Below are 27,734 nucleotides of genomic sequence, written 5' to 3' on the forward strand. Positions count from 1 at the left end.
GTCACTTCAGTTGTGTCTGACTCTGTGCGACCCCACAGACGGCAGCCCACCAGGCTCCCCAGTCCCTGGGATTCTCCAGGCAAGAACACTGGAGTGGGTTGCCATTTCCTTCTCCAATGCATGAAAGTGAAAAGTGAAAGGGAAGTCGCTCAGTCGTGTCCGACGTTACTACAGTATATTTACATAGAGCTACAATGGCACCCCACTCCAGTACTTTTGCCTAGAAAATCCCATGGATGGAGGAGCCTGGTAGGCTGCAGTCCATGGGGTCGATAGAGTCAGACACGACTGAGCGACTTCACTTTCGCTTTCATGCATTGGAAAAGGAAATGGCAACCCACTCCAGTGTTCTTGCCTGGGGAATCCCAGGGATGGGGGAGCCTGGTGGGCTGCCATCTATGGGGTCGCACAGAATCGGACACGACTGAAGTGACTTAGCAATAGCAGCAGCAACATAGTGATTATGTTATTAATTAACATTACTACAAATGATACTGATAACAAAATTCATCAGGGACATATTATGTAGTAAGTACGATTTTATATGCTTCATGGGAATCATCCCAAATTTACTTCATAACGATCCTATGATGCTGGTACTATTATTGCATTTCATGGAGAAGATGATGACAACACAGGGAAGTTAAATGATGAGGTTTACAATTACCAGAGTCAGCAGACAATTAGTTTAACTATAAATTACAAGCAAATCCTAGGTTTACTTGGTCTAGTGGAGCTACAGAGGTCTTGGAGTAGCTCAACTTCTTAAAGCACAGTTCCTTAATCCTGCAGTGAGTGCTGAATAAGTCGCTTCAGTCATGTCCAAGTCTCTGTGACACTACAGACTGTAGCCTGCCAGGCTTCTCTTTTCATGAAATTCTCCAGGCAAGAATACTGGAGTGGGTTGCCATGCCCTCCTCCAGGGGATCTTCCCAACCCAGGGATGGAACCCACATCTCTTATGGCTCCTGCACTGGCACACAGTTTCTTTACCTCTAGCGCCACCTGGGAAGCCCCAGCAGAGTAAGAGCTATTTTTTTGAAGTGCAGAGAATATTAAAGAACAAGAAAAAGAGGCACCCTGGTTGAGCATCTGTGTTAATATCAAGGCTTTACTTTTGCTTGTCTTTGACAAGGCTGGAACTTACTGCATGTGGCTGAGTTAGTCAATAATCTGATCATGATCCTCTACTGGAGTTTGACAAAGGCAGTGTTCTGAACTAAATTCCTATGGGGAGCCTGCCTTCTACAGCAAGGTGGTTCCACCCATCACTGCTCAGCATTTGAAACTGGCCCTGGACAACAGGTAGCAGGGAGGGAAGAAAAAGATGAGTATAAGTGTGGGAGCCTGTGCTAATTAATTGCATATAGTTTCATTTATCTAACAGAAGATTTGATGGTGTACATTTTATTCTGAGCATTTAAAAGATAACTTTAACATTTGCTTTCTCATTTCTGAGAATAACCTAGAAGACTTACTTTGATCATACTGACATATTTTTCAAAAAAAAACTTTGTTTATAGACCTTTTTTCTACTTCATCTGGTTTAATGTTTCCTATCATGTTGACAGACAGAAATCAGATCAGTGAAAGATGACATTAATTAGTTAAACAGGTCAAACTAATAATGATTTATTTCAGTGCATAGTGATGACATCAAAAGTATATGGTATCTGTTGAAAAATAATTGTATTTCATTACATCTTGCCTATTACAAAGTATCTTATAAGACAGTGATAGTTATTGGATTTTGTAGGTAGTAAATGGAAAAATCACATTATGATTTCCAGTCTTTGTTAACCAGCATTTTTTCTTCTGTAGTAGATCTATATCTTATATTTAATAAAGAAAGGAAAGGAAAGCAGCACTTCCAACCAATAGATGGTTTAGTTATTTCAGCATCCAGCTAATATATGTGTATGTTTGTGGTACAATTATTATTATTATTAACATTTGCATAGTATGAGAATTACTTCACAATATTTTTAAAAGGAGGAAAATCTGATTGAAACAGGTCATTTTGAAAAACAGCATCTGCACTAGTTACTCTTATGTAGTTGATATTCAATGTTGTTATCTATGCTAATCTGGCTGCTGTATTTGAATAACATTACTTCCAGGCTTGTCAGCCTGCTTATTTAATTAATTAGTATTAAATAAGTTAATGGTAATAATATATTTAGACTTACCCTGGCATTGGTCCATTTCCAGCAAGACTGTAAACCTGACGAGGATTTAGTAGGTATTGGAATTTTCTGTAAATTCTATAAAGGTGAAAACATAGAAGAAAAAAATTAAATTTAGTGATACCTCCAAGTTTTTATTCTAAAATGCACATTGATTTGGAACATTCTCTATCCTGCTTTTGCATATTATTTATCTAATAAGCTTTCAAATAAATACTTTAAAATACAGGGATAAAATTAAATATCTTTTCTTAATAGATCCTTGTGTAATTTACAAATTGGACCACCCTAACAGAAATGAAAGTTATTTATCCCGTATATATAATGGTTTTGGACACTTTGTATGTATGTTAGTGAAGACTATGATCCCATTTGCTTAATTACTTCACATAAACAATCAGCTTGATGAGCTAGCTCACAAAATTTGCTAAACTATTTCACCAGGAACATATCAAACAATTCATTTTTTTCTGAAATAAATTAATCATTGTATAACCAATGCAATAGAAATGTTTCTAAGTATACACACATCCCATATCAGAATTCTGAGGCAAAATATCACATGTAAAGAAATATATTTAGTTTTTAAAATTAGTTTTTACATACATGTGAAAATAGTGAAAATATTACTATATATCTTAATGCATCCATCTCATGTTTACTGATAGGGCTTCCTTGATAGCTCAGTTGGTAAAGAATCCACCTGCAATGCAGAAGACCCCAGTTTGATTCCTGAGTTGGGAAGATCCCCTGTAGAAGGGAAAGGCTACCCACTCCAGTATTCTGGCCTGGAGAATTCCATGAACTGTATAATCCATGGGGTCACAAAGAGTTGGACATGACTGAACGACTTGCACATACACAGACACATTTACTGATAGAAATCTTCAAATATCTGTTTATATCGTCCCACTTCCTTGAGCAATACCCTTGCATTCTAGATCTGGAATAATGATACCACCCAGTGTCTTAAGAATGATTTTAGTCATCTCGGGACCTCTTTTTCCCCAGCACCTGAAACAGAGGACAATCCTGTACCTTCTAACTGAGTAATGTCTACCATACCTGGTTATTCTATCTCATGCCTTACTTCAGGCTTTCAAGTTCTCTCACCAGATCTGTGAAAGTCTTGCCTATCCAGCCTTCTTCTGTACTGCTACTTAAGTACAGTCATGCTGTTTTCAAGAAGAAAAATCACTGCCAGTCAGGAAACTTATACAATATTTTATTATATTTTCTCATCTTTCTCCTTCTTCCTCTTAAATTTCAACCCCAAAGAATATCTTCTGGCTCCTTACCAAAACAGCACACCCATCCACAATTATGTCTTTTTTCTTCTTTTACCTGTCTAATACCCACTTAGAACCAACTCAAAAGCTAGACTTTTGAGTCTTCAGAGACAATCACTGTTTTCCTCTGAACTTCCATGGCACCTTTATTTTAAACACTCTTAACTTCTACCTTGGGGTTATTATAGAAAATCTATTTATGTGTCTGCCTTCCTGTAGGACTGTATCTTCTGTCTCATCCCCAGTTTCTAGCAGAGACTAGATTCTCTCAAGTGTTGCCATCTAAATGATGTGTGAGCACTTCCACAACTGTTGATGGGTATGGGAAACTACCTATGTGTGAACATTTATTTCTGTGACCTTTTCCTGTTTACCTAATACATCAAAGAAGAAAATCTACATATTTTGAAAGGAAAACCCTGAATGCTGTGCTGTGTGCTTAGTCGCTCAGTCATGTCTGACTCTTTGTGAACCCATGGACTGTAGCCTGCCTAGGTTCCTCTGTCCATGGGGATTCTCCATGCAAGAATACTGGAATGGGTTGCCATGCTCTCCTCCAGGAGATCTTCCAAATCCAGAAATCGAACACAGGTCTCCTGCATTGCAGGTGGATTCTTTAGCATCTAATCCACCAGGGAAGAAACATATTTTGAAAAGAAAAACCTGAATAGAATCCCATTATTTGTGAAAGATGGCTCCTATGCATTCAGGACAATTTATGATCACACACATAATAGATCTCCTTTAAACATATTTACAGTTCTTTTGACTTTAAATGGTCCTTGTTAGTGCATAAAGGACAAAACGTGAGTGTGCATACAGGAGAACTCAAATATCCTTCTTGCCCCATTAAATTTAATTTATTGATAATTTCAGTGTATCTATCTATATTTTTTAAGGAATTAGTTTTAACTACTGGGAGAAGAGAGAGAAAGATATTTCATTTAAGGGTCATTTGGCATGATTAACGTTATTTTAATTTGAGGGGGATTTTTCCATTTGAAAATTCTTTTCACTTTATACTCTGTTTCTAATTTCACATATGAATTTTAGCCTCATCTATTGCTTTGTGAAGAGTGTGCTTCTTTTCAAGATATCTATAACATAAACAACAAACAAACTATGAGTAGTAAAGGAAGAAATGATTTTATCATCATCATTTACTATTTCATGTGTCTAAAAGTAAGGCAACTAGTCTCTTTAGTAAAACATTATAAACACTTTATATCAACAAGCCACTAGTTATTTAAAATAATTTCTATCATATTTAGCAGAGTTTAAAATATATATGTATCATGATAAGGGAACACTTTTTAAGCAGAAATAATATTTTATTGAATGGAAAATGACCATTGTTCATTTAACTGAAATAAAGTTGGAAAGTTAAATGATAGGAAAGGAAATTACTTTTCAAAATTCCATTATTCATAGAAACATTTCAACTTCATTATTTGGTAAAACCACAATAGAAATTTCTATTTTATTATCATAGTGTTTGTGTGAGTGCTTTTATCTGATTGCTCATTTTTTAGCTGGGATCAGTAAAAATTTCTAGAAATTATTAAGGTAACAGGTAACAACTAAATTTCTGTTATGTCATCCTTAGGATGACATAAGATTTACTCTTCGGTGTGGCAACTTTCATATCTTTAGTAATTATTAGAATTTAATCATTAATTTTACAAAAAGGAAAAAAAATAGTGTCCACAAGAATACTGAGACAATACGTAATGCAGTTCATTATTATTATGAATAAATATACTATTCTTCTCCAGTGTATATGTCATCATGTTCTCCAAACACACATGCAGATAATCATTAAAATATATTTTGTCTAGAAGCTGAATGTAAATTCTGTTTCTTACTACTGGGCAGGTGATGAATTCTGTTCCTTACTACTGAGTGATGATTTACCTGAAGTCACCTGTTGATCATCTAGAGAACCAATTTTCATCCAACCGTATTTATGGGCTGTGCTATATGTAAAGCTCTTTGTTAATGGCTAGGGAAGTCATAGGGAGGGTGGAGAGAATTCAGATATCTGAGATATGATAATAAAATCTCTACAAATGGCCATTACTATATTAAAATTTCACTGTAAAACAGGGAGAGATTATACCAATATACATTGTTACACAGATATGACAGCACCATTTATTTCACATTAAAATTACTGAACCATGAAGGATAATAGTTTTAAATGTTTTTATACCATAAATTTAGTTTCTCTTTTCACATGTATATGACATAGTAATAAAGCTGATTTTTTAAAAAATCAGTAAATAAAGCTGATTTTTAAAAACGTACCGTTCTCCTTGCTTCCCACCACTTTTGGGGTTCACAAAAACTAAAAGTGGATGAGTACCAGGAACTGGAGTGATCTAGAAGAAAAGTTGAATATGTGGACAAATTATTTACATTAGATATAAAGAGAACTCCTTGTTATTTCTACTTTACTGCTAAGTCACTTCAGTCGTGTCCAACTCTGTGCGACCCCATAGACAACAGCGCACCAGGCTCCCCTGTCCCTGGTATTCTCCAGGCAAGGATACTGGAGTGGGTTGCCATTTCCTTCTCCAATGCATGAAGGTGAAAAGTGAAAGTGAAGTCGCTCAGTCCTGTCCGACTCAGAACGACCGCATGGACTGCAGCCTACCGGGCTTTATGACATTCCAATTAAAAAATTCAAGAATATGGTTCATTTGTCCTGTAATGAGGAGATAAACAGCACAGATAGATAATAGATACTAGATCTATTTAATAACCTAGTTAAATCCTGTGCTTTGTCTCCATATGTATCAACAGGAATACCCACTCCACTAGGAACAGGGGCAGAGGGTAAGGCAGGTATAATATGAAAAGAGAATAACCTCTCAGTAGCTATGAGATGAAAACAATAGATCCAATTGTGGGACACTAAATAAACCACCTAGAATAAAGCAGAATATAGTGGGGAAGAAAGTTAGGAAAGAAAGAGCTCAAATTAGAGCCATTTTAGAAATGATCCCTACTCCAGAGCTTTGTAGCACATTTGGAATCCATCTTCCCAACGACTTGTGAACGAGACTCTAAATAGATCGTTTGGGGCCACTTTCAGCCTGAGTCCCCATCTGCACAGCAAATTCCTCAATGCTTTCTTTTCCTACTTGAGAAGCAGAATGCCAGTTAATCCAGGCTACTTGCTAAACAGGAATTCATTAAATTGACTGAGTCCCTATATGCCATGCACTTTTCATCATTATATACTCGATTTAATCCAAAAAAGTGCCTGTCCTAGTGGAGCTTATAATCTGGGAGAGAAACATGAAAAACAAACAAATAAATATATATTTAGCAATGAAAAGTATCACCAGAAATAAAGCAGGTAAGGTAATACCATTTCATTGATGAGGGGGAGAAATCATCTTCTGATAGAGTGGCAAAGAACATTTGTATTTTGTTCAAGTTCAATGTTAAGAGATAAGCTCTTTTAAATAAAAGTATTTCTATTCAACGTATGACTATAAAATTCCCATTTAAATATAGTTTGATGATAATATTTTAATAATAAAACATGAAACTAACATAATTCTCTAAATAAATATTAAGTTGAAAGGTTTTAGATCAGTCTACTTTTTGAAAGTAGATTCAAAATATCCTTTATTGCTCTGGTATTTTTCCCTTAGAAAGTACCTGAAATATTCATTGAGGAGATTAAAAACAACCATTTCATTATATCATATTTTTCCTTTTGCTTGTTAAATAATATGTTAAAATATCCTACCGATCTATTTTCTTCTAATTCTTGTGAAATGCCATTTTTCTAATGATTATAGGCACTGAGAAATTGGTGACATCTTCAGATGGTATGAGGAGGTTGAATAAAACATTCACAGTTCTTCTACTCGTATTTAACTTGTTCTTCTCACAAGCTATTTTTTCTGACTCAGTTTTACTTCCCTTTGTAAAGAGGGCACACAGATTTTGTTTCTGATTAGTCTCTCTTTCAGTTGGGAGATGAGATGGATGAGCTGAACCTGGAGTAACTTCCCAGCTCTTCTCCCCTGAACTCCATGAGCTCAATTATTACTGTACAGAAGGTGCCTCCGAGGTTAAGCCATTGTGTTACAAACTTGCAGTGTGTCTTCCTCTCTCCTTCATTAAAAGCTGAACACCAAACACACCTCTGACAACCAGTATTCAGTCTCCTTTACTTCTCACTCTATTACAAATCAGATGGAACTCCTAACATTTTCACATGCAAAAAAGTAACAGATTTGGGAGAATGGCATTGAAACATGTAAAATATCATGTATGAAACGAGATGCCAGTCCAGGTTCGAGGCACGATACTGGATGCTTGGGGCTAGTGCACTGGGACGACCCAGAGGGATGGTATGGGGAGGGAGGAGGGAGGAGGGTTCAGGATGGGGAACACATGTATACCTGTGGTGGATTCATTTTGATATTTGGCAAAACTAATACAATTATGTAAAGTTTAAAAAAAAAAGTAACATGTGGATCTTAGTTGATTTTTTAACTTAATTTAAATTGTCCTTATTTTTAAATGGAAGTGGCATTCTCAAGATAAATAAAAAAATTTAGGAAAACATAGCATGAACCCAAATACTAAGTTAGGGTGATCATCTCAAAATTCAACCTTCAGCTTACCATTACATGAGATTACATTACATTTATTTGGGCAAATTTTCTATCACTTGAAAATATATCCTGGAATGTATTTCAGAAAGGTTTATTAATTGAAATGTTGAAAGACATATTATGATTTATCAAAAAAGGTCGGTATCATGCTACAGAAAATTGTGTTCTGAGGAAACAGTATTACGAAGATCCCACCAGAATATAGTATAGTCTGTTGTTTAGTCACTAAGTTGTATCCAACACTTTTGTGACCCCATGGACTATAGCCTGCCTGGCTCTTCTGTCTATGGGATTTCTCAGGTAAGCGGGTTGTCATTTCCTTATCCACTGTATCTTCCCCACCCAGGGATCAAACTCATATCTCCTCCACTGGCAGGTGGGTTCTTTACTACTGAGCCACTAGGGAGGCTCCAATACAGTCTGCCGAGGATCTCAAGATACAAAAACCTAGATGTCATTTTTAGGAGTCAGTAGATGGATAATTATGTCAAATGGATTTAAAAATATGAGAGAATCTAAATAAAGAATTTAGGATAACGATGATACTCTACAAGTCACAAAAGTTAAGTACCGAACAAATGGAAGAACAGAAATAAAACCAAGTTATCAAACTTTTCCTTACATAGCCCCTTACCATAAATTAGACTTGTAAAATAATACTATATAAAAATAAAACATTAAACACTTCAATATTTATTTGTAAGTTATCAGAGACTACAGAATAGTGCCTATTTGACAATTATTCTAACAGATAAGTCACCTGACCTAACATAACTTCCACTGAAGGAGCAATATGCGATTCCCTATCAGAACCACAGAAATTCTGGTATTATGGGATCATTTAACAATGGTGGTATTTATGTATGAAATGTGATGGTTTCAGGCAAATCAGCATCTTTTTCAATGCTCATTCAAAAAGCTTCAGAATTCTGCTAAACTTTGTTACTATAACGTCTAGCACACTAAATTTGGGTGCCAGGAGACCAAAGACAGTGTTTTTAGATTTGAGAGCCAAAGACCTACAGTACCACATAGCCATTTTCAAGTCTGGTGTGTTAAAAACAAACAACTACTGTGTTCACTTATAGTCCTGAAGTAAGAAGCAGCAAGCTCTGGGAGATGGTGAAGGACAGGGAAGCCTGGTGTGCTAAACTCCATGGGGTCGTAAACAGTCAGATGTAACTGAGCGGCTGACCGACAACAACGAAGCCGCATCTTAGTGACAGAGACTCTAATTTGTAAATTAATTCTCATATTTCTCTTCATCCTTAGTAAAAGAACCCCGGGCTTTTAGGATTGCCTACATATGAGAACATTCTCTTCTATAAACATAACACAACCATAAAAATCAAGAAGCTACCATGATTCTGAACTAGTTTCTTTTGTTATAAAAGCATTATTGAGACAACTGATGAAACTAAAATGAAATCTGAAGATTAGATAGCACTAATGCATAAATTTTACATTCAAGTTCACTAATTGTCTTTTGAATTGTACCTAATGTAGTCTTTAACAGGACACATTCTGAATTTTTACTTTTATATAATAACTCTGAAATAAAATATAAAAGAATTACTTTGAAAACTGATTTACTGTCATCCTAAAATCTCATATGCATTTTGTTATAGATTTTAGTGGGATGGGAAAGAGTAAGACAAAAATACAAATATTTTAAAAATTCTGTTGTGCCTGTGTGTGTGCTCAGTCATGTCTGACTCTTTGTGATGCCATGGACTGTAGCCTGCCAGGCTCCTCTGTCCATGGAGTTTTCTAGGAAAAAAATACCAGAGTGGTCAGCCATTTCGTACTTCAGGGGATCTTCCCAACTCCTTGACTTTGGAAGTAAATATCTATATAGCACTTGAAATAATTTCAAGTGGCTGCTGCTGCTAAGTTGCTTCAGTCGTGTCCGACTCCGTGCGACCCCATAGACGGCAGCCCACCAGGCTCCCCCGTCCCTGGGATTCTCCAGGCAAGAACGCTGGAGTGGGTTGCCATTTCCTTCTCCAAGTGGAATGATATATAAAATAGATGAAAAGCAAATTACTCTGTCTGATGTGTAAAAGAACCCTGAACCCGTTCTCAGCTTCCCATCACACCACTCTTGTGCTTGAGGTATGTCTATGGAATCCTTCTCAAAGCAGTCTTAAAAAAAAAACAAAAAAACATTGGGAATGGGTAATACAGTATAGCAAAGAAAACACTGATGCTGGGGGAAAGTGTTCAGGAATATTTTATCGCAAGTGTGATACTTGAAATCCTGCAGAATGGTTCTAAATTAGGTGTGAAGGCACTACCTGCAGTAGGAAACAGTTCATACTGGATTCTCCTCTATAAAAATAAATCACTCAAGATTGCATTTACTCATATAAAGGAGCAGTTTCAATTATATATTGCAAACACTTTAGAATATGGCTTTAGGGTCAGACTGGTTTGGGATCCCAGTTCAACCATTCTCTGGACATATGCTCTCTCTTTAGCGAATTCATATGCGATGGTATTAAGTGCAATCAATATACCTTTCTGTCCCAAATTCATATCTACTCTCACCCCTGAATTCTAGATTCACATATCTGTCTGCCCAGTCAACACTTCTATTTGGATACTGAACAGCATCAGATATTTTACTACAAATTTTATTTATCCAGACCCTCTCCATCTCAGTCAATGGCAGCTCCATCATTCAGTGCCATGGGCCAAAGTTCTTGGCAATGCCCCTACTCTTCACTTCTTAATGAGACCAATCTCCCTATCTTACATAAATTATCGACAACGCCAGTTCTCAGCCCTGACACATCTTATCTTATTCAGTTCCATATTTTCATTTATAACCGAGCACATTTTATATATATGGAGACCAGAACTCATTTTAGGGGTTGTTATAATACCCAAAATATAGAATAGGAATTCCGGACTTAAGAGACTTAAAATGACAATGAAGAGCTGATTATCAGAATCAGTAAGCCTGAGGATCCCAAAGTGGACATACATATACACATAATCAAAGAAAAAGAATAAATTTGATACCCATGCTCTACATTTCTGTGTAGTGCATATATGCATGTGTGGTTTACAGTTTGGGGAATTATAAGAATGAGATAATTGTAAATAATAAAAATGGTAGGGAAAGAGAAAAGCAGTTGTGGTGGGGACAACACTAGTTCACTTTTAGATATTTCATTATAAAGGTTCCTCTTTATTTTTTGCTAAGAGTATTACACACTGTAGACTTTTTGGTTTGTAAGTGACACATTCGGAAATTTTTCTCGAATATTTAGGGACAAGGTAACATCAGCATAATACAGTTTGAACAACTGTTCTGTTTTTCTAATTGTTTGTTCTCATGTAGCTAATCATCTGTATTTTCACATCGCTTGCACATTTCAGTTACATTTGATCATACGTATTAAATGTAAACCTATGGTGTGAGCGATGACAAAGACGGAGTGCCTAACCACCTCTATTTGAAGTCCCCTAGGACTCGGGTTAATTAATGAGACTCATCCTAAGGTTATACATGATCTATTACTTCCTCTAATTAGAAATAATAATCCTGATCATTATGCTGGTTAGCTGGAAAGAAGTAAGATGAATGTGCTTAACTGTGATTAATAGTCTATAAGCCATGTAGATCTCTTCTGTCACTGAGTTATATGCAAACCGGGCTGCAACTCAATGCTTTTCGGTGATATATATTTTTATAACTTGCAGAAAATTAATTTTCTGGAAGATATTTTTAAATTTTGTGACAAAGAATAAGCATTTTATTATTTTAAAATGGATTACCACAACAAAAAATATTTTTCTATTTTGTATGAAATAGCTATCCAATAATTTATTGTCTACTTTTTAAATATTTTCTCCCAAATTATGTGAATACATATGTGCATCATATTGTAGTCCATTCTGCTGAGGTGAAAGAGACTGCATGTGAAAGTGAAAGTGAAGTGATTATGTACAAATATTTTTAAGATAAAAATTAAATAGCCTTCATTTTCTGATGGCCTTCATTCTCACCTCACTAACTGAGAGGCCCTAGGAATAATTTTACTTTAGAACATCAATGTATTCATTTTTAAAGTGGTAATAATAATATTTATTATATGTTGGAGACTTAAGAATTCATAATTATCTCAGACATCATTGAGAAGGATCACTTAATATTCATAAAACAGTATTTACTTACTGATGTGTTATAAGAGCTGATGCCTTCCCTTTGCTAACCAACAAATTTACCTGACAATTTTATATGTCAAAGAGAACTATAAAGTTATTATCTGGTTAGAAAAAGGAAACACATACACAGAGAAAGTTAATCATCTATTTTTTATATGATTTAGTTATAATAAGATTGAAAATTTTACATCCTTTAGAATAAAAAAGAAAATACATCTTATATTGCTACGTCAGTTTAAAGTCCTGGTTTTGATGTTTGAGTAAAGACAGGTGTAACTATAGAAATATTAAGAAAGAGACTAAAGCAGTTATAATTCTAGCACTTTCAAATTTTTGTTTCAAAATTTGCAAAAGTAGTACATGGAAGAGCAAGGAGGTCAGAAATTTAGCATTTCTAGACCTGTTAAAATTTGTTAACCAAAGGAACAGGGATCTCAGGACTGTAACACAAACTCTGAGTCTGATGGCCTTCATTCTCACCTCACTAACTGAGAGGCCCTAGGAATAATTTTACTTTAGAACATCAATGTATTCAGTTTTAAAGTGGTAATAATAATATTTATTATATGTTGGAGACTTAAGAATTCATAATTATCTCAGACATCATTGAGAAGAATCAGTTAATGTTCATAAAATATTATCACAGTGGCTAGCATAGCCTGTTTAACAAATGATGCATGTTTCCCATCTATGTATGTTGGAAGTATGTTGTGAAATATATTTGTGTGAAATATATTTGAATTTTAAAATGTGTGAAAAATATTTAAATTTCAAAATTAGGTTTCCTTTTGTTATTTTCATTGCAGGAACCCAGAGTAACTAAAGATTTAAACTAACCAGTATCATCAATTGACCTATTAAAACTACAAATGTTGATTTTTTTTCACTAAAAATTTCACAGGATCACTAAACTTAAAGTTTTTGCTACCATAATTGTGGATAAATTTTATATTTGGGACTTCCAATGAGATTGCTTAACACACAAGTATGCCTTTAAAAATGTGTAGAGATTGATTTCCTCTTTTGATAATTAACTTCTATACTCTCTAACCAATGTAAATAATTTTCTCTCTCAGAATTTCCTCTTTTTACATTTGAATTTAATGATTCATAAACAATTTTCTATTCACAATATGTTTTATTATGACAAAAAATCAGTAATCGGATTATCAACATGTAAGCAATAATTATTGTTTTCAGTGAGACACTCAAAAAATGAAAAAGAAAGCATTTATGCAACTACCATGTGATCTCAACTGTCCTTGCAAACGAAGGACATAAAAGACATAACCCATAGAACCACAGATAAAATAATAAGTGAAAACAATATAAAATAATATATATTGAATTGAGGTATGTAACATACTATATCTTTGCGTGGTAAGAGGTTGGTAAATTTTCTTGGAGCACGTGAAAACTGCAGCATATTCTTAAGGAAAAGAATTAGAAATTGGAAGAGAGAAACATACAGATAGGAAAACAAAACAAAAATGACTTCAGAAAACAAAACAACAACAAAAACTTAATCCATAGATTAAGCCAAGTTCTTTGAGTGTGTTCATGTTTGAAAGGGACACAGGTTCAATTCCTGGTCCAGGAAGATTCCACGTGCCATGGAGCAACTGAGCTCAGGGGGCCAGAACTACTGAGCCCGCATACTACGACTGCTGAAGCCTGAGTAACTAGAGCCTGTGCTCTGCAACAAGTGAAGCCACCACAATGAGAAACCAGAGCACCACGAGAAGGAGATGCCCCTATTCTCTATAACTAGAGAAAGCCAGCGCACAGCAACGAAGACACGGCACAGTCAATTATTAATCAATTAATTAGTATTAAACATTTCAAATATAGATGGTAAGAAATGTTTCTCTTGATGTCAGGGACCCCTAGGGGTAACTCAGAGATTTTTAAAGGACTAAGAACATGATTTTGAGTTACCTGTGTTAAACTAGATACACATATGCAGTTTCAATGTCAACTTAAAACACTGGAAGATATGGATAAATTATAACGGATTCTTTATTTTTATTATTGATTTGAAAAAAAATTCCACACAGAAGAGGTCATTTTGTTATTTTCTGAAAACATTTTTTCAGTCAAAATGACTTCCAAATAGATAGAATAATATATATAGGGAGAAAGTATGCTTGTAAATAAATAATGCATACATATATAACAAATGTGTATATTTAATAATAATTTGCAAAAGCTTCAGATTGACAAAAGATCTCTTATAAATTTGAGTTTAAATGAAGACAAGGGCATAAATGATTAACCTAATCAGAATGTCACTTTCTCAATCAACTATAAAACTGACATCTTGATAAATTAAATAAAAATGTTTCTAAAATTATCTACTGAACAAATTTTCACATTAAATAAATCTGTTGATAGCTGGACATATGCCCTTCTAAGAGCACCAAAGTAACAAATATGAAAGCTATGAAAATTTGGATTAAAAAAATCCTACCTGCAGGCCTTGTCCATCCACAGTAACAGAGTTAGCTCTTTGCATTTTGTTCTTGTCGGTCACTTTGTTTGACTGCTGGGAACTACCCTTTTCCCTTTTCACTGTCGCTTGTCTTTCCTGTTAGGAAAAAATCTTTTATCAAAATATTGAAAATATTTAATTGCTTTACTACAAAGGCAACATAGAGAAGAATCTCATGGCTACTAACTTGGACCCAGCTTCCTAATTTGGGGTTTCTAATGAATAATATGAAACCAGATGCTTTCTACTGGCTCAAAATATATGATAGATGCATGACCATGATATCAGTTAAAGAAAGGTTGTGAAAGAAAACCAAAACATATTATCATAGGTGCCCAACTATGACTCTGTTAAAAGTTCTTAAGGACTACTAAAGCTAATCATTTTCATAAAAAATGGTACAGATAATACTACAGGTCTGTAAAGAAATTTGTACTGAGCACTAAATTTAATGCTTATAAATAAATGCAATATTGAAAATAGACCCTTAAACTACTATTAATTATCAAGAGTGACATAAAACTTAAAACACACACTCCTTCCCAGCTAACACTTTTATTCACCATAACAGAAAACATTTTCATAGTTGTCTTCTTCCTGTTTCTATTTCTTCTCCTCTCACTCTTTTCAACCCAATCTAATAAACTTTTATCACCACTAATGCACCAAATCACGTTTTATTCAAATCACCAGTGACCTGCTCATTTGCTGCACTTGTTGATCAGTCTTCAACTTATCAATTTTTAAGCAGCATTTGACAGAATTTACCTTTTCTTCTAGAAAATTTGGTTCAACTGGGTTCCAGAACACTTTTCTTAGCTCTCCTCTTACTTTACTAACTTCTCCCTAAGTCTTTTCTGTTATTCCTCCTCCAGCCTTATAATCTCAACATTTAACCCTCTACCTTTCCCTTGGGTCTCTCATCTTCACTGTGTACACACACTCCCTAGGTAACTTCATTTGCACCCAAGGCTTTTGACTTCAATTTGATAATGAACACTAAGTTTATATTCCCTGTTAAGAAAAGGAATATTCTTGCCATATCAGTAAACAACGATATCACAGAGATCAGCAATTTCATCCCTCTAAATGTGGATTTCTGACCCCTAAGGGCAACCAGGAAGAACAATACCACCTTGCTGCAGCCACTCTGTATGGTGAGCACTGAGGAACTCAGAGTGTGAAAAAAATGCAGGATACTGTTCTTAGATAGCTGAGATGCATATGAAATCATTTCAGTGTCCAGATTCTTGCATCATCCCATACAGAAAAAGCTTCAAATTTCTTAACTTGAGATATCTGGTTTTAATTCACAAAAATATTTTTGATGTTCATAATACCTGCCTTCTGTTGCAAATTTCTATATATCCTGACTCCTGCCCCCACATCCTCAGAGCAGTTCTCTCAGGGTTACTTGAAATGTTGTCTCTTGGGCTTAAGTCCTAAAAATTCCCACCAAATAAAACATAACCCTGAGCTTTTAGGTTGTAACTATTTTTTATGTCAACACTGTTCAGATTTTCCCCAGGAGCTTAATTCCTATAAATAAATGCCCTTTCTCTCTGTCCATATAAGTATCTAGAATGCATATGAATCCTGAAACAATAAAAACTAATTAAAAGTTTCTCCCTATCCACCTTAAAAATAAATCCCAAACTGGATGATGATTCATCACATCTATCATTACATGTTTTAAGCCCCCATTATCTTATTTGCCTTAATTATTGTGGCCATCACCTTAATGAGTCAATCACTTTCCATTTTGTCTCCCTCCAGGTAATTCTCTATGTAACAGCCACACTCATCCCTTATTATTGCACTCCAGCTACACCAACCCCATCTTTGTTTCTTGATCACAACAATTGTGCCTTAATACAGGGCTCTTACATCCATTCTGCACTCTGCTGGACAGCTCTTCTTGCTCCTGGTCAAACATTATACTCTGTTCCTTTATATGTTTGTGTGTATGCATACTTTTTTTATAGTTTAAAATGTTATCTATTGAATACTGGTCTTCCTACACTTTAATCAAAGCTCCATAGAGAAATGACTTTGCTTAACTGTTTCACATTGAATCCTAGATCAATGCCTGATAAAATCACTATAAATGAATGCAGAAATAAATCAGTCTTAACATTCAAAAAATCAAGCAATTTAAAGTGCCTGAAATATTGTGTTGAGAAGAATTCCTAAGGCATGTCTAAGCTTGATATGAAAAATGGTCCTGATCAATTAGCAATGTCTCCTATGTGTGCTTAAAGGTCTGAGTGCCATGTATTCTCTGTAATATATTCAGATACATATATATGTTTCTGTTCCTATATTTGCATGTATTTTGTCAATTACTTCTCAATTACTGTCATTTAGGAAAATATTTTTAAGTGGAATTAAAAGTAAAGCTCTTTTTATATATATTAAGGCCAAATGGAACAGAAAACTTCTTGGACCAAAATAAATGCTAATCAGCATAGCCCTTTTATAGTCCTTGCAATTTCATGGTGCACTGAATATATTTTTGTGTAGATAAAAATGGCTTGTGCAATAGGATTCCTGAAATTCAAATTCTTTGGAAACTGATATATATTCATATAAGCAGAATTTCTGGCAAAGATATGGGTATTTTAAGGAACAGATCATTCTTTCTAAGCATGTAACTTACATTTTGTCCACAGATAGTTAAGAGTATAATGAATAAATGAGTGAATTATAGGATGAGATTTGGAGTCAGAAATCCCAAGTGGAATCCATCTCCGCTACTTAAATACTATGTAGCCTTAGAGAATTGAGTCTTACTCAAATGGAGTCAGCAATACCTATTTCTCAAAGTTGTATATGACTTAAAAGAAAATATATAAAGTTCTAATGTTGTGCCTACATTGCTGCTAAGTTGCTTCCGTCGTGTCCAACTCTGTGCGACCCCATAGACGGCAGCCCACCAGGCTCCCCCATCCCTGAGATTCTGTAGGCAAGAATACTGGACTGGGTTGCCATTTCCTTCTCCAACGCATGAAAGTGAAAAGTGAAAGTGAAGTCGCTCAGTCGTGTCCGACTCTTAGCGACCCCCACAGACTGCAGCCCACCAGGCTCCTGCATCCATGGGATTTTCCAGGCAAGAGTACTGGAGTGGGGTGCCATTCTCCACAATTATGTTAACATGCCATAAAATATTAAACCTGAGACGTTTGTTCTATCTCTAAACAAATCAATCTTAACAAACTGCAGCATTTACTCCGTATTATTCCTTCACAGTTGTGGCTCTTTACAGAAACTCAATTTAGATATTGGTTTAAAATGTAATATAAATTAAGGGAAAGCATTTTAGAATACAGAGCTGAGCTGTTTTTGAAAACACGAAAGCAGCAAAATGAAATATTCAACAAATTTCATGAACTGAAAAGAACTTCAAGAAACTATTCAGTAGTCGAACTTCCTAACTCACAGGTAAGTTACCGTAAATTAATTTCTGTAAACCCATACGGAATCCTCCTAACAAAACCTCTTCTATAGGCCTGCAAACTTTTATTGATTATAACCGAACAGTCTGAATACTCATCAACTTTTTGGAGAGGGCTGTAAAAAACAACCAACCAACCAACCAACAGTCCTAGTGCATGTGCTAAATAAATGAAAGTTATAGTGAATAATGTAAAATAGGTATAGCTTTTCCATTAGGGTGCTCTTTAATATCACCATTATGTAAAATGCTTGTTATATTTTCAAATACATATATATGAAAAAGTTAACTAATTATAGTAGGCATACTTATAAATGAGTAAAGCTCAGCAACCTACATTTGAAAATCCATAGCATGGTGCGCTGAGTTCAAGCAATTAATACTTGGTGGGTGTGGGGATTTTTTTTCCTGAGTTCTAACATTCAGGTAAATAAAATGTGGTAACAGTGTTTTATAAAAATCTACACTGTGAAAGTTATCATTTATATATCGTATATTCTGCCTTGTAATCCAATATTGTTATTTAGCATTAAATTCCCAAATGCTTGAGTTATAAGATCTAAATAAAATTTAAGTTGATTAGTCACAATGAAACTCAGTATTTGCATCCAGACTATTTATAAATGTAATTCTGGGCATTTAAAACAAGTGAGTATATGTCTGTAAAGAATTACCAAATTATCAATTAATAATATTTTATTCTTAGCCCATAGAGCTGGGCTTCCCTGGTGGCTTAGCAGTAAAGAATACACCTGGCAATGCTGGGCATATTTTATCCATGGGTTAGGAAGATCCCCTGGAAGAGGAAATGGCAACCCATTCCAGTATTCTTGCCTGGGAAATCCCATGGAGAGAGGAGCCTAGTTGGCTACAGTCCATGGGATCCCAAAAGAGCTGGGCATGACTTAGCAACAAAACAATAAAAAAAGTGTATAGCTGGGGGAAATCCTGAAACTCTAGCTGGCAGAAAGCACTTGTTTAAGTGATTTCATTTCTTTCTAGGGGGGTCATCCCTCTAAGAAAACTGCAGACTAGACAAATCTAATGCTTTCTAGTAGCAATAGTAAAATTAAAAAAAAAAATTTAAAAACCCTAAATTGACTTTTCAATTGTTAAAACTTTATTTTTAAAGTCTAGAATCATAAGAGGTATATCACAGATTATGAAAAAACTTCAGTCAACTCATCATCTAGATAATAAAACATATTTATTCAAATACACACACACACCAAGAATAAAGTGGTTTCTTTGTTTAATGGAAATATGCTTAGTGGTTGGAATTTCTAGAATTAATCAGACTGACAATTTAAAAACAGGAAAGACTCATAAACCATCTAATATTTTTTCATGGTTTTCTTTGTATTATACTAATTTGTTTCATGTTTACTTCCAAATTGTATGGAAGTCTCTCTGAGCTATTCACTATATTTTACTTAAGCAGCATAGGATAACAGGAGAGTAGTTGAATCCTTTTCCCTATTTCCACTAAGAAAATCTTTACTTCTTTTCAATTCTATATGAGCCACAGGAAGGGTCAAGCAATTACATCTTTGAAAAATCTGATGTCCACCAAAATGTCACTGGCCCATGTTGGGGGTTGATTTTCCCTGACTGGCCAAGTTCTATTATGATATCTAAGAATGTTACTTCCAATGCTAAAGTTATAGAAAAATTTCAGGAAGAGCTTGCCAGCATTATTTTGCATCTTTATTCAGGATAAAAGTGCTCTGTGATAATATGGGGCAGTACTTATCACTTCACCTTCAGATTTTTTTTTTTTTTTTATGTTTTGGGGCTCTAAATCACAAACTAAATTAGTTATAATTAAGGTAAATTTTGTCCTGCCAGATAAATTATCCTAGATATAAAGAGTTGGAAAATTATTGCTTCAATCAATAGGAATTATTCAAACACTGAAAAGAGCTGCTTTAACCAAAAAAATGAAAGAACATAGAACATATAACTACAAAATATAAAATACAGTTATCGATATTTCAGCATTTTCAAATATCAACCATTTGTGTTTGCTATGCAGACATTTAAAACATAGAATTCAGTGTCTTGTGATCCTTAGACTCCACTAACTGGGCAATATGTTCTATTAGGATTCCAAAATAATCACCGTCATCATAAACAGAGAAGAAAAGATGAAAAGACAATCCACAGAAGACAGAAAGATGCGATAAATGAAATAAAAAGACGTCACTTTAAAATATGTGCTCTAAAAAAAGTCTTTTTCTGTCTCATGCTGGTTCTCAGAAGTAGAGTGTTTGTAAGTTGCTGAAAAGTGCTTTCACAAAAGAGATGTTTACCACAATACTTAAGCCTGCTGTTATCGATCACTCACAGACGACAAGCAGCAAGTGATGATTACCTCAAGCACAGGATTTTCTTCTCTTTGTCCAATCTCAGCATGAGAGACAGGCAGTGGCAAAGCGCCTTGATTGGTACAAAAGCCACAAAGGGTGGGGGCGAGTTTTGCTTGCCTGCCAACAGTATCCTTTACTGGAATCTCACAACCTGCTTTCTCTGCTACTGCATCACTTGCCCAAGTGGTGCCTTAGCCCGTTCTGCTACTGGAGCTAGGCCCTAAGCATTTCCCTGACACTCTAACATTTTAACTCGAGGAACACAATGTAAAATATCTCCCTGAAGCAGGAGTGTTACCATGTTCACCAGGATTTAGACAAGTTACAAACTCCAAGAAAGCAACTTAATAACAGTTGCAAAGCTGCACCTTTAATTATCACAACCTTATTACAAGATTTAAACATGTTCCTGCTGAGAAACATTAAATCATTTCAATCATGGTGAAGGCTCAAAATCTACTAGAAATCCTTAGAAGTTGCAGGGAAACACAGCTGAGTAGCAAAGTAGTCTTGATATTTTTAGAAATATTTTATATAGTTTTAAGCACAGCTATGACAAATGATATAGAGATTTCCATTTCTTTTTAATTAGTTAAATAAATACTTATTCAAAAAGCAAAAAATATTTTGTACAAAGGCAAAAACGTGGGCTTGGAGGCTGTATTCGAGCTTTGTCTCTGTAAGGACTTGGGCAAGTAAGTTGTTTACCTCTCTAAGCCATCCAGTAATTCATCTATAAAATGGGAAGTTTCAAGTGATGATAAATTGAGAAAAAGCAGATAAAGTACTAGCATTAATTAGGCACTCAGTAAATGACAGTAATTTTTAAAATAGTAAAAAAAAAAAAAAAAAAAGGCTACATTTTATCATTAACTCAGGTAGGTTTTTTTGTAAAGATGGGGCTTGTGAAGAAGTACTTTATTTACTTTACAGTATTTTATTTATTTTTCCAGATGTCACCATAACTCAGTGTGATAATCTGAGTCTTTTGTAGGAAGACAGAGGAAAACAACTGAGACAGAATCAATCCTAGTCTTAACATAAGGATTAAGGTGCTACTCACCAACTCAGCCTGAAGGTAAAATTTATACCTTGATCCACAGCCCTATGGATCATATATCACACATGATAATGAGTATTCTCGTCTAGCATAATTTCATACTGAATGTTAAGTGTGAAAGATTAGAAGATTTCTGTTCAAGAAATTCTGATTAGAAGAAATGAAATTTAGGAATGGGAAAGTCCATGCCAAAATCATTTGGGCTGTTTACTAGCTATGGCTGTGCCACTAGAAAATTAGGTCCCAGTGTATAGACCTCAACACCACTCACTCTCCATTCCCTTGATAAACCGTAATAATTGATGGCCATGGAAAACTGAAGATTAAAAACCTATAAGTAGCTCTCTTGTATTTTCATAGTCATTATCTCGTTCTATCAGGTGAGTTAAAAGCTTAACTTAGTAATTTCTATGTATCTGTTTATGCAAGTTCTAAGTAGAATTTATCTTATATTTTGAATTGTGTAATTTAATTATCACTCAAACTAATGAGTTTTGAGTATACAATAAGGTGTTATGAAAAATTACTTACATCCTTTGGAAAGGTACAGAAAACAAGATACGTGTGTGTGTGTGCGTGGGTGGGTGGGTATGTGTGGGTGGGTGTAGGAAGATCAGTCAAGTTGGCCTGGACGCAATGTCTATAAAAGATTTGAGAATTAGTAATAAAAAGTGAGAGGTTTTTACACTGAAATTGATTTGTAGATGTCTGTGAGTTTTTCTTATACTTTTAAACAATTGAAAGTATTTTCTTAATAAACAGATATCTTTTCACAAAATAAGGTATGCTTTTGTTATACTTTGAAACAATTGATAATTGAAACTTATTGTGGGCAATAAGGCTATGATGTATGCAAGAAAGGGTCTATGCCACTTCTAAATAATAGATGTATCCACAAAGAAAAGCTCTTGCTCCCAAGTGAAAAGTTTAGCCAATAAATATACATTTACATATATGCACACACAAAACCAATATAGCTTCATATATATATATATATATATTCAGTATAGGAAGACTTTTTAAAACTTCATAGCAGAAAACAATGACAAATAAAAAAAATCATGTTTTGGAAACAGCAATTTTGGTCTATTAATTTTATTTATAGTGTACAAATCACATGACTAAATATGGGAGAGCTTTTGAGATTAACAAGTCTAAAGAAAAAATTTTTTAATTTGCAGTTAATTATCTAATGAGCTATGATGGGGCAAAAATAAACTCAATTATCTTAACCATAAAGTTAATTCTCTGACATTAAAAAAATTAGCCTAAATAATAAACTTTTCTAATACCTATGTTACCTGAGTGTAATTTAACATGTCTACTTTAGAATAATTATAATAATAATGGTATCAGCTGACTTAAAGAATACCAAAATAGTTTAATATCTCTCAGAGTAGAAACATTATATATGAATCATAGCTACTAGTATATTTTAGGTATGTCTGTAGTTATAAAAGGAAATTTTTAAAAATGTAATGAGGCAGTCTACACTGATTAGAAAATACTTTAGAGCAGAAGAGAGAGAGATTATTACTATTTGTGCAATTATCTATCTTGTAAGTGGTGTTGGAGAAGACTATTGAAAGTCCCTTGGACTGCAAGGAGATCCAATCAGTCCATCCTAAAGGAGATCAGTCCTGAATATTCATTGGAAGGACTGATGTTGAAGCTGAAACTCTAATACTTTGGCCACCTGATGCAAAGAGCTGACTCATTTGAAAAGACCCTGATGCTGGGAAAGATTGAGGGCAGGAGGAGAAGGGGATGAGAGAGGATGAGATGGCTAGATGGCATCACCAACTCAATGGACATGAGTTTGGGTGGACTCTGGGAGTTGGTGATGGGCAGGGAGGCCTTGTTTGCTGTGGTCCGTGGGGTCGCAAAGAGTCGGACACGACTAAGCGACTGAACTGAACTGAACTGAAAATAAATCAGACTCATATAGTATTTAGATATCATGAATAATATATTCTAAGCAAGCAGATTCAAATTATAATTTTAAGTGAAAAAATACCATCTGAGCATATGCTTTAGAGGTAATAGCAACTGAATGGGGTATCATCAGAGAAAAATGTAGAGGCTTTACTTCATTAATTTGAAGGTAAAGTTAACACTTTACTGAAAATAAATGCTGTGGCAATGCTTACATTTATTTTCAAAATCAAAGTCATTTATTTAATGACTTATTGTATTCCTATGACTTCCTATGCAATGTTTTATGCTAAGTGATTAATGTAGATGTACTCTTTTAAAAGTGATAGGCACTTCAATGTGAACAAGAGTTTCTCGATTTACCATCACTGCAAGCTACATTTTAAGGGCTTACACTAGTGAACTGTTTGGGTTTTCTGCAAAGTTTAAATGTGACAAATAGGAATAACGCTATTCTTACACACGGGTCAAAACTCTGCAAAGTCACTGTTATTTTATCCTGCTTATTCTGTGCCACATAACTTCTTGTTTCCCTAATGCCTGTCACGAAGGTAGATGGTACAGGCTTCAAGTCTATCCCAACATGAAAATATTAATACAAAGATCCCAATTCCAAATATAAGAATATGAGACAAAATAAAACATACAAATTAACATTACTATGTCACTCTTACAGCCCAAAATGGTCTTTATAACAATACGGATGGATAATGACCTATAATTGTAAGTGTGAAAACCTTTTTGCTTACGCACCTCAGGGGCTGAAACTCCTGAAGTGGGCAGAGTCTGCTGAAAAAGAGAAGTTCATATTAAAGCTGAAAAAAAGTCATACTGAAAGCAAATACCAATGAAAATTATATCACTACACACCTATGAAATAATTGAGTACATTACAAGTGCATTTCTTTATCATAATTTTTCTTCTTACTTTCTTTAATAAGCAAAGATCTCTTCATGAAATAAAGATCATTCTAAAGCAGAAGAGATCATGTTATAGAGTTACTCATTCAAAATACAATTTCATATGTTTAAAGTAGACTAACATTTGGTCAATTTCACAGACCTCTCTATAATAACAGTGATATATTACACTCATATTTTGGAATGAGACCTCATCTCCAAGTTCCATTATCATTCATAAACCATTCTTACTAACTTTTTCACTTGCCCATTTACCAGCCCACTATTTCACTTTCCAGTCCAACTCTCAATCCTATCTCAAAAACACTCATCTTCTTTTTGATGTAGATAAAGCTTATGGAGTTGAATTAACGTGATATTCTGGAAATAAAAAGTACATATTCCATTAATAGCAGTAAGAATTCAAAATATAATGAAATAAGTAGAAAAATTTTCCTTGAGAATAATTATTAAAAGATTAAGTTAAATACACTGAAACCAGTCTTTGTGACAGTATATCTTCAATTACCCACTACCTGTTCTTTTCTGAGTCACATGGGGAATTTTGTTTGTTTGTTTGTTTGTTTTGTTTTATTTTTTCTGGCAAGAAACAGAGATTCATTTACCAAATTCCAAAAAGCTGTGGCCTATGGGACTTTATACCATAAAACAAAAATCTGGATGAACAGGTGATAAATTACACTCATCATACTAGATAAATATTTTCTTTGGTTCAAGCAGGAGTAGGAAAGGTTGATAGGAAGCTAGTTCTTAGACACTGTATCTCTAGAAAGAAGAGAACACTCAGAATATTTGAGTTTCCTCTCCTGTACCAAGCCATGTGAGGAGAACTCCCAAAATGAGAACAAAAGAGCTGAGAGTTCAGATACTAGTTTATTCCCTTACCCAGCTGAACACCAGAAAGGAAGTAAAACCCAGAAGAATAAATAGCTACATGAGAGGTTCGTGGCTACTGGATCCTTCCAGAAGGATCCAACACATCCAAGAGCAGAACAAAACAAGTGTAAGACAGCCCTAGAGGAAATTAGTGTTCAGGAATAAAACTTTTTGCCATTTTATACTGTGAAGGAGGAGAGTGAAAAAGCTGGCATAAATTCAACATTTAAAAAAAATAAGATCATGGGGCATCATTTCATGGCAAATAGAAGGGGAAAAGTTGGAAGCAGTGACAGATTTTCTCTTCTTGGGCTCCAAAATCACTGTGGACACTGATGGCATCCATGAAATTATAAGATGCTTGCTTCTTGGAAGGAAGGCCATGACAAACCTACACAGTGTATTAAAAAGCAAAGACCACTTTGCCAACAAATGTCCATACGGTCAAAGCTATGGTCTTTCCAGTAGTCATGTATGGAGGGAAGAGTTGGACCATAAAGAAGGTTGAGCACCAAAGAATGGATGCTTTCAAATTGTGGTGCTGGAGAAGACTTTTGAGAGTCCCTTGGAAAGCAAGGCAATCGAATCAGTCAGTCCCAAAAGAAATCAACCCTGAATATTCACTGGAAAGACTGATGCTGAAGCTGAAGCTCCAATGATTTGGACACCTAATCTGGAGAGCCGACTCACTGGAAAAGACCCTGATTCTGGGAAAGATTGAAGGCAAAAGGAGACAAGGACTTTTTTGGATAGCATCACCAATTCAATGGACATGAACTTGGGCAAACTCTGAGAGATGGTAGGGGACAGGGAGGCCTGTTGTGCTGCAGTCCATGGGTTGCAAACAGTTGGACATGACTTAGCGACTGAACAACAATAACAACAACAATACAACACTGGAATATATTTCCAGACTGTAAGTATAAATTACTATAGCAACAGATTTTCATCAAAAAAAGTTATGGAGTCTGGGAAGATGAACTTGGGACAACTATCCCATTAACAGGAGAAGCCTCTGGGGGCCACCGATGCTGTTTCTCAGATGTATTGACAACAGGTTTGATAGAACTTTCATTGAAAGCTTCTGGTGTTGGTAATACGCTTGACTTCTGAGTCCAAGTCACTCAATATAACAACCCAGGGCAATTGGAGGTAGGGAAATTGTGTGTGTTAGCTTCTGTTTGGGCCAGTTCAGAGCATTTTGTCAGCCCTCTACCTTTCTTACTTCTTGGTTGAAGTTTAGATCTAAATAAACATTTAAAGACACAGATGTAGCTCTTCTATCTTTATTACAATATACAAATGTGTGATCTCCTTAAATCCAGATTAAGTGGCTTATCCTATTCTATGGCATTGACCTGAGAGAGTCTCCAGAGACTCTCAAGAAATCAAATAAAGATGCTCAACCAGCAGTCACTACACATGGACATCATCAGATGGTCAATACCAAAATCAGACTGATGATATTCTTTGCAGCCAAGATGGACAAGCAAAAACTGGACTGGGAGCTGACTGTGGCTCAGATCATGAACTCCTTATTGCAAAATTCAGACTTAAATTGAAGAAGTTAGGGAAAACCACTAGGCCATTCAGTTATGACCTAAATCAAATCCTTACTATTAAATAGTGGAAGTGACAAATAGATTCACGGGATTAGATGTGATAGACAGAGTGCCTGAAGAAGTATGGATGGAGGTTTGTAACACTGCAAAGGAAGTAGTAATCAAAACCATCCTCAAGAAAAATAAATGCAAAAGGCAAAATGTTGTCTGAGGAGGCCTTGCAAATAGCTGAGTAAAGAAGAGAAGTGAAAGGCAAATGAGAAAAGGAAAGATACACCCATATGAATGCGGAGTTCCAAAGAATAGCAAGGAGAGGTAAGAAAGTGTTCCTAAGTGAACAATGCAAAGAAATAGAGAAAAAAATAGAATGGGAAAGACTAGAGATCTCTCCTCCAAGTCAGGCTTCAGCAATATGTGAACCATGAACTTCCTGATGTTCAAGCTGGTTTTAGAAAAGGCCGAGGAACCAGAGATCAAATTGCCAACATCTGCTGGATCATCGAAAAAGCAAGAGAGTTCCAGAAAAAGCATCTATTTCTGCTTTATTGACTATGCCAAAGCCTCTGACTGTGTGGATCACAATAAACTATGGAAAATTCTGAAAGAGATGGGAATACCAGACCACCTGATCTGCCTCTTGAGAAATTTGTATGCAGGTCAGGAAGCAACAGTTAGAACTGGACATGGAACAACAGACTGGTTCCAAATAGGAAAAGGAGTACGTCAAGGCTGTATATTGTCACCCTGTTTATTTAACTTGTATGCAGAGTACATC

The 27,734-nt window shown here is 35.0% G+C and overlaps 1 protein-coding gene across 1 annotated transcript in view; it reads right to left on the minus strand.

The window, feature by feature from the left end:
• DGKB (diacylglycerol kinase, beta 90kDa) overlaps positions 1-27,734 on the minus strand; it is an 873,198-nt gene that overhangs the window by 529,283 nt on the left and 316,181 nt on the right. Inside the window, exons 13-16 of the mRNA XM_010862153.1 lie at positions 24,354-24,389; positions 14,762-14,878; positions 5,783-5,856; positions 2,190-2,264 (exon numbers count right to left, since the gene is read on the minus strand). Coding sequence (XP_010860455.1) covers positions 2,190-2,264; positions 5,783-5,856; positions 14,762-14,878; positions 24,354-24,389 — 302 coding nt within the window. The remainder of the gene's footprint in view (positions 1-2,189; positions 2,265-5,782; positions 5,857-14,761; positions 14,879-24,353; positions 24,390-27,734) is intronic.

This window comes from Bison bison, unplaced genomic scaffold (genome assembly GCF_000754665.1).
Source record: "Bison bison bison isolate TAMUID 2011002044 unplaced genomic scaffold, Bison_UMD1.0 scf7180017864479, whole genome shotgun sequence".
NCBI lineage: Eukaryota > Metazoa > Chordata > Mammalia > Artiodactyla > Bovidae > Bison > Bison bison.